General features: G+C 34.0%; 1 protein-coding gene across 1 annotated transcript; it reads right to left on the minus strand.

Moving 5' to 3' along the window:
• Positions 1-4,400: 4,400 nt before the first annotated feature.
• Positions 4,401-5,858, minus strand: LOC136807524 (uncharacterized). Its single transcript, XM_067064104.1, has one exon. The coding sequence runs from the start codon at positions 5,856-5,858 to the stop codon at positions 4,401-4,403; it is 1,458 nt and encodes a 485-aa protein (XP_066920205.1).
• Positions 5,859-8,196: the final 2,338 nt, after the last annotated feature.

Consider the following 8,196-nt stretch of genomic DNA (forward strand, 5'->3'; position numbering starts at 1 on the left):
GAACGCAAGGAATTCGAAACCGGAAGTAAAACAAGTTCAAAACAAAAACTAATAACTAAAAATACTCAATGCTTAAGGCAGACAAACTTTCCCGAGCAAAAACAATTTTTGAACTTTTTTTTGAATATTCTTAGAGAGTAGAGAAGAGCATAATGGATTAAAGAAATATTTTTAGGGTATATAAGTCACATTCATTTGAAATTGCTGATTTTCCAACGATTTGTGAAACAATTTGTATAATTTTCCTCAAATTCGTAGAAGTAAACGTTTGTTGTACGCCTGAAGTGTTTGAGTAAATCTCTAAAGGGGCACAGCCTTCCTGGACCTGAGCAGTTGTATCTAGGGTTTGTATTTACGATTCTAGTGACCCTATAGATATTTTGCTTGCAACTTGCGAATCGAGTGACTTGCCTGAATCGCTTCGCAATTCTTATACATATACACTAGTAAAACAGCTGCATTTGAAATGAAGCTTTGGTAATCGAGAGTTGCTAAAATGTTAAAATTTATTCTGCAAAAAAAGGACCATGTAAATAGATCTGTAGATCTCTAGAATAAAAATTTACAAAGACAATTTAATGAACTCACCCAATGCCCAACTTTTAACGTCCATCTTTCTTTCCTGTCATGGAAAATGTGTAAACAATTTTTTATCCTACGGCACCGAGCTTGCTTTTATGCGAGAAAGCCACAAAAGTGTTCAAGCTAGGTCTATACTCGGTACCGTAGTTCTATCACTCCACCAGTAATGAAACTGTCAATACGCCTTTTCGGGGTTCACGACGCCATTTTGTAAGCGGAGCAAAATTATGGCGGGATCGAGAAAATTTCAGTGGGTTGGGGCAAAGTTCAAAAGAGGATTCCTTCGCGACAACAAAAAATGTAAACAAAACAGAATCACCACTTGCATCTTGAACAACCGAAAGTGAAAGTTAATTCACAGATGAAAACATAATACATATCTTCTCTGTCTGATATCTTTGATTTGATTTTTATAAAGGATATATAGGTTTTCTTTTTGGTCAAGAAAAACAGTGAGTGTGTTTGAAACTCAGAGTTGTGTTGTGATAATTTTCTCTTTCATTTCAGCTGTAGAAATATAACAAATTATTACAATGTCAATGAAAGTATATGAAGATTTTATGGACCTTGGTCTCAATAATTTGACTGATTATCTCTCAATTCGAGGTATGGAAGTTACTGGTAAAAAGGTAATTCTTGTTGCCAGGGCTTTCTATGCCTACGAAAATAAATTACCAATAATTGGAACACTAGAAGATCAAAAGAAGGCTTTGGCAGCTGAATATGATAAAAGGCTGAAAGAGTTCAAGATCTGTGACCCTCTTTCGATCGAGACAGAGAAACATTCAGATGATTTTTTAAAATGGCCCAAATTAGATTTGGGAAATATCTTCAATTATATTTTGAAAGTGCGGGATTTCGATATTGACTATGTTGGTAGATACAAAGACCAAAAAGCTTTTTCTTACTTTGATAGTGGGTTTGTCCATCCGATCTACATGTACGAGCCTTCATCATCAAAAAACAAAGTTTTCATGTATTCTAAAGTACAAGCTTCATTGACGGTCAGTGATACAAAACATTTGTGGTTAGCTATTCAAAAAGATCCTGTTTTGATTTTGACTTGCTGGTGTAGCTGTATGGCTGGTAGTAGCCGCTCGTGTAATCATGTCATTGCTGTTTTGTATAAAATGGAGTATGCAAATCAAAAAGGCTACCTTGATCCAGCTTGTACTGATGTTCCATGTGACTGGAACAAAAGAACAAAGAGAGACATTGTTCCAAAACAAGTAAAAGATATTGTAATTCGGAAAAAGATTCGCTCAGATGACAAAAAGAATAACATTGACATTAACAGAGAAGGTTTACGTGCAAAAGAACTGCAAAAATTTCACCCTGCTCAACCAGCTTTACAAGCCATTACTGACGACTCTGTTTCTACTCTTTTACGAGAACTGCATATTGTTAGCCCTCAATCGGTGGTTTTTAAGTGTATCCCTGTTGATGTCCCTTCGAAAACCAACGCTATCCTAATCTCCAAAGAAGCCGAAAAAATTGTTCAAAACTTTTCGCATTTATCGCCTCAAGAGAAAATTGCAAAATTTGATAACAATATCCTTTCGATATCAAACACAGAAAGCTCTAATCTTCTTGAAGAGAAAACTCGGGGACAATCAACAAATGATTTATGGCTTGAATCCAGAAAAGGACGCTTGACTGCTTCTGACCATCACACCATTTTCACCAAAGTAAATACCATTGTTAGGTCACATTCCGTAGTCAGACCCAAAACAACACATCTGGTTCATAAAATAATAAACCGTCCAGCTGATACCCTATCGTCCAATGAAGCAATTAACTGGGGACGTACTAAAGAGAAAATTGCACTGAAACAGTTCTACGCAAATCAAGTCTCCCACCACATAAAATTTTCCTTACAAGAGTGTGGTTTATTCTCCCTTACCACCTTTCCTTATATTGCAGCCTCACCAGATGCTATATTTAGTTGCAAATGTCACAATATAACAGCGGTTATTGAAATCAAATGCCCACATTCGTTCAAAGGGAAACTTGTTGCTGATTGTGCAGAAAATTCTTTATTTCTTGATTACAATGAATCAACCAATCATATTTCTTTAAAACATTCTCATGCATACTACACACAAATTCAATCACAAATGGCTATAACTGGATGCAAATTATGTTATTTTATTGTATGGACTGATATTGACTTTTTTATTGAGGAAATTTATTTTGATGAAGAACACTGGCAAAATGTTGAGCGTAACCTATTGATTTTCTTTAAACGTTATGTTTGTCCTGTGTTGCTGGATATCGAACACATTGATTATTGTGGAAAATGTGGAAAATTTATTTTTAAAGACTGTGAAATTGAAATGAAAGAGCATGACCAATTTAAGAGCATGTTATGTGATCGATGTTGTTGTAGATACCACTTGAAATGTGAGGACCTCAACTCAAAAGAACTGAGGAATGAAAGTTGGTTGTGTAGATTGTGCTTAATTTCTTTAGAACATGACTACACATCTCATGACAATATCTCTTCAGAGCACGATTATTCCTAATTATTTTTCATATCATTAGGAAGGTGAAATTTTCTATAAACAACAGATTTCGTTAAATATTAGATTTTTTTCATCTTGAGTTTAAATTAATTAAAATGGATGGTAAAACTCTCATTCATAAATTAACCATAACTAGTAGTACTATATAGATAGATAAAAATAGTACTTTAAATGTTAACATATAAATTCTTAAAACAATAATTATATCATGATGAATCTATTTTCACTATCCTTATTAAATAAAAATTAAAAACCTTATGTAAACTATAAACTAATTGTAAATTGACAATCTAAAATTAATTTTCCTTGTAAAATGCATAAATAATTTTTCTTTTGAGATACTTTGAAAAATTGTTTCCTTGGGAAATACGAGAAATCAAAATTTTCCCATGAAAATACGTAAAATAATGATTGTCACCTGGAAAATACGCAGTAGAATTTACTTGGAAAATATGCAGTAGATTTTCCTTTAAAATTAGGCAGAAGATCTTCCTTCAAAAATATATAACAGATTTTCCCTCAAAAATACGCAGTAGATTTTCTTACAAAAAATGCACAATAGATTTTCCTTGAAAAGTACGTAAATAGATTTTCCTTAAAAAAGACGCAGTAGATTCTCTTATAAAAATGCACAATAGATTTTCCTTGAAAAGTACGTAATAAGATTTACCTTAAAAAAGATGCAGTATATTTTCTTACAAAAATACACAATAGATTTTCCTTGGAAAATACACAATAGATTTTCCTTGGAAAATACACAATAGATTTTTCTTCAAAAGTACACAATAGATTTTCCTTGGAAAATACGTAATAGATTTTCTTTCAATAAAGCAGATTTTCCTTTGGAAATACATTTTTCTTGTAAAAATACAATGTTAACTTCAGTAAAGAGTGTAAGTATACTTTAAAAACATGTTCACGTTAAACGTCAAATTTATATAAAGTTTATTATATATTTGAATAAATAATTTAACTACCTGATACAAATTTATCAAGTTTTATCATATTTTCCTAAGTTAAATATTGTTAAATTATTTTGTTGATTTAAGATTTAAAAAAATTTTTCTTGTATTATTATATATATATTTGAAAATGATGATTGTTGATTGTAAACGTATTGATAGACAGTGTTTATATTTGAAGCATTTATTATAATGACTCGAAAATAGTTTTATTGAATTCTACACAATAACTTTCCAATAAAATTTTAAATGTATCCCTTAAAGAAATCTCAAAAGCCCGAAACCTGATTTTTGACAAAGTTTATAGTCTTGCAATAATATCACAAAAACATTAAGTACAGAGTGGGTTTTTAAGATTATTCAATGCACAACATATTTTGATTATATCGTCTGCAATTGGCAAATACAACAATTTCAATTCATTCTTCAAGATTCTATAGTCTTTGATATTTTTAATTGCCTGCTCAACATAGATCCTAACATTTGCAACAGTTGACGTCTCTTTAGACTGTTTTTCTGTCATTTGTACCCCTTTTGAAGCACTGGGTGGGATAGCAAGTGAACATTGTTTCATGGCAAGATCTGTTTTTATTTTGAATCCACGGTCTGCCATGACAAGATCATAAGGCTCCAACAATTTTAAAAATCCAGAGTTTCGCACAATGTGTACATCCGTAGTACGTCCTCCATATGCAGGCGAAATCCAGGAAACAGACCCATTTGGAGTGATGCAAACCATAAACTTGATTGTACAATGGTGTTTGTAGTCACTCCAAAGAAGGCAATGAGATTCTAAACTACTTGGGGTTTCTGTGAATACCTCTGTACAGTCAATAATTGTTCTTGTCTTTTTGTACTGGTGAAATTTTTTGAAACATTTAGGCAAGGTTTTCGCAATTTGCTCTTTGGACGGCCAAATTATCAAAACACCAAGTTCCTTGGACATCAGTTTTATCCACGTAATAAAAATTTGTGAAACTTTTCCAATTGAAATTCCAAATCGGTAAGCTAGGTCATGTTGTAGACTGTCAATTCTCAATTTCATCAAAACCAAAAAGAATTCCTGTTCTAGTGACAATTTTCTTGAGGGTCCGGGTTTCGAATTGTGATAATTTAGCAATGAAATATCATAGTCATGTGTTTCAACAATATCACTCAACCTTGTTTGATAGCTAGTTGGTTTTAGTGTCTTTTTCTGACCATCCCAATATCTCATTGTCGATGCCTTCAATTTCAGATAGTCAAAAAGACAGTTCAGGATCTTAGGTGTGTTAAAGCCGGTGTAAAATCTGACATCATACTCCCTAGTGACTGCTTCAAATGACCTTGAAGGGAGATATGGTGAGTAGGCTATTCCATTGATAACTGCTGATGAGAACGAAGGAATAGAAGGCGTGAGTGGAGAGGTAATGGTTGAAAGGATAGTTGGTATATTGGTGTCTGTATTTGGTGGTGTCATTATAAGCTTTCTCCTGCACTCCCAAACACTTCGCCTTTTAGTTGGAGTTTTGTTTTTAATGGATGCAGTTGTCATGAATAATTTCGGAAATGGATTTTGTGTTGTTGGTTCTCCATCAGGGAAGTGGTTAGAGCACACAAAAGTCCATTGCCCAGGTGAAAAGTCTGGTCTTCCTCTCCTCACCTGTCTCGTCCATTCCTTTCTGATATCCTGGTGGCTGGTGAACCTGTGCCATTTCAATCTAGCAACATGACTCCTTTTAACGGTGTTATTGATATATCTTTTATCGTTCTTGCAGCCTGAGACACAACAATGATCATTTTTCCCCATCTTGATTCCACCACAGAGTTGAATTATTTTATTATTTTGTTTTTGTTTTGTTTACATTTGATTGACATTTTGTATCGAAGGAATCCCCGTCTGGACTTTGCCCCGCGTATCACGCAAATTTTGCTCCGCCTACAAAATGGCGTCGTGAACCCCGAAAAGGCGTATGTAGGTGTAAATATTCCTTCATATCGCGCCCGTCATAATCTTCCCGCCCTTCTTTTTCTTGCCATACACAGGGGGGGCCGGGCATACACAAATAGAGCAGAACCCCGGGGGGGGTACCAGGGCAAGATGGGTTACGGGGATGCTCCGCTGGTCAGTGTACCTTTTTTAACCTCCACGAGTCCCAGGTACTCCCAGGTACCGTGAGTATCACAGCGCGAATAAATTCGAATATTTTCTCTTTGAAAACTTGTCCCAGGTAGGGTCGCAAAAACACCAAAACAGAAAAATCAGTCCCTCGTAGGGTGCCTTTTTTGGAAAATTTGGGAAAAAAGTAGAAAATTTGAGAAAATTTTGGAATTTCAGTCCCATTCAGGGTCACTTTTTTCGCAAATTTCGAGTCCACGTAGGGTCCATTTTTCGAACCTCAGCGGAGCACCCCCGTCGGTCGACAAGGGTAGCACCCCCCCCCCCGGGGAGCAGAATAAGAAGAAGATTGTGTTATTGTATACCACGGCCCTGTCCTGTTAAATATCAATCACCCGGGAGTTTATGACTTATTATAAGGTGCAGCCCTCAAAATACCCTTGAAGGTAAAAAATGTCCAAAATATTTTCACAGCTCTACTGGGGCGGGTTATCATTGATCCAGACGTAATTAATTTGCGAACAGTATGATTACCCGTGATTACCGAACTGATCAAATTTATTGAACTTACTCGGCACGACAAAAGTTCGATCAAATTATTTAATCAAACTATTCTTAATAAAAGTCGCTAAAATTGTGAGTATTCGAGTTCGACAAAACACTATATACCGGGTGCACCACAAAAAAAGCTTCTCTCTTTAAAACTGATTTTCTCGAAAACTAAAAACTTTTAAAGAACCATTTATTTTCCATTGGGAAGAAGAAAGATAAACTTAAATTTTGATAGGTTATTTATTAAATTCAATTCATTGGATCAAAAGTTATGCTCAATTGAATAAAAAAGTTACTTTCACTTTCAGAAAGTGCTCGAAAACGTTAAAAATTTGACCTATCAAATTATACGGAAGTATGATTACATGATGCATCAGTATTTTTGTTTCAGTTATTAAAAATTATAATTAGCTGTCTAAATGATCTTTTGTTATATAAAGGAAGGTTGAATTTCAATAAAAGGAAAAAGATTCGTCGAAAAAGCCAAAAAATATGGTAAAATTCATAAAAATATATCAAATATGGGTTTCGAGGTACATCCAGCCTTACATAGACTTTATCCAGTCTAAAACCAGAAATCTGATGAAAATTTCAGTGAAAGTAAATTAAAATGATTTTGATGAAGATTTTAAACCCTTTCGAGCCCATTAGTTTCAAAATTTATGTGTTAAATTTACTGCAAAATGCTTCTTAAAAAAAAAAAGTTCACGATAAGTGTGCACTCTTTTTTCTTTTACATATAACTTTTGAAGGAATTCTTCAATCTTTATAAATTTGGTATCGTTGGAAAGATATTTGTGAGTGGAACAATTTGAAATAAAAAAGTCTTTAAAAAATTCTAAAAACGAAGATGAAAATGAAGAAGAAAAAAATGAAGATCTTGTAGAAAAGTGCTATAACTTTCATTTTCACTGGAGAGATTCTTTGATCTTAGGAAGTTATCACTGGGAAGAAATTTCACTGAAATATTTATTCAATATGAAGTTATGATACAGAGTTAATAAGTGATTGATCTTCATTTTTTTCTTCTTCATTTTCATCTTCATTTTTAAAATTCTTTTCTTTCGATTGGTCTTATTAACCGACTTCGCAAGCATGTGCCTAGAAGATCTCTACTAACCATTTATAAATCTTTCATTAGGCCTCATCTTGATTATGGTGATATCGTATATGACCGCCCAGGAAATGCTACCTTTGTGCAGAAGCTTGAGTCTATTCAATATAATGCCTGCCTTGCTATAACAGGCTGTTTTCGTGGAACGTCTCAAGAAAAACTATATTCAGAACTTGGTCTTGAAAGTCTTGCTGACAGGCGCTTTGCTAGAAGAATGACATTCTTCTATGGAATTATTAACAATTTAGCCCCTTCGTATTTACGTAACTACCTGCCAGCAAGACTTACAGCACCGGGTGGCCTTAGAACAAGAAATCCTATTTATCCTCTTAACATACGAACTGAGCGTTTCCGTAACACTTT

This window comes from Clytia hemisphaerica, unplaced genomic scaffold (genome assembly GCF_902728285.1).
Source record: "Clytia hemisphaerica strain Z4C2 unplaced genomic scaffold, Clytia hemisphaerica genome assembly, whole genome shotgun sequence".
NCBI lineage: Eukaryota > Metazoa > Cnidaria > Hydrozoa > Leptothecata > Clytiidae > Clytia > Clytia hemisphaerica.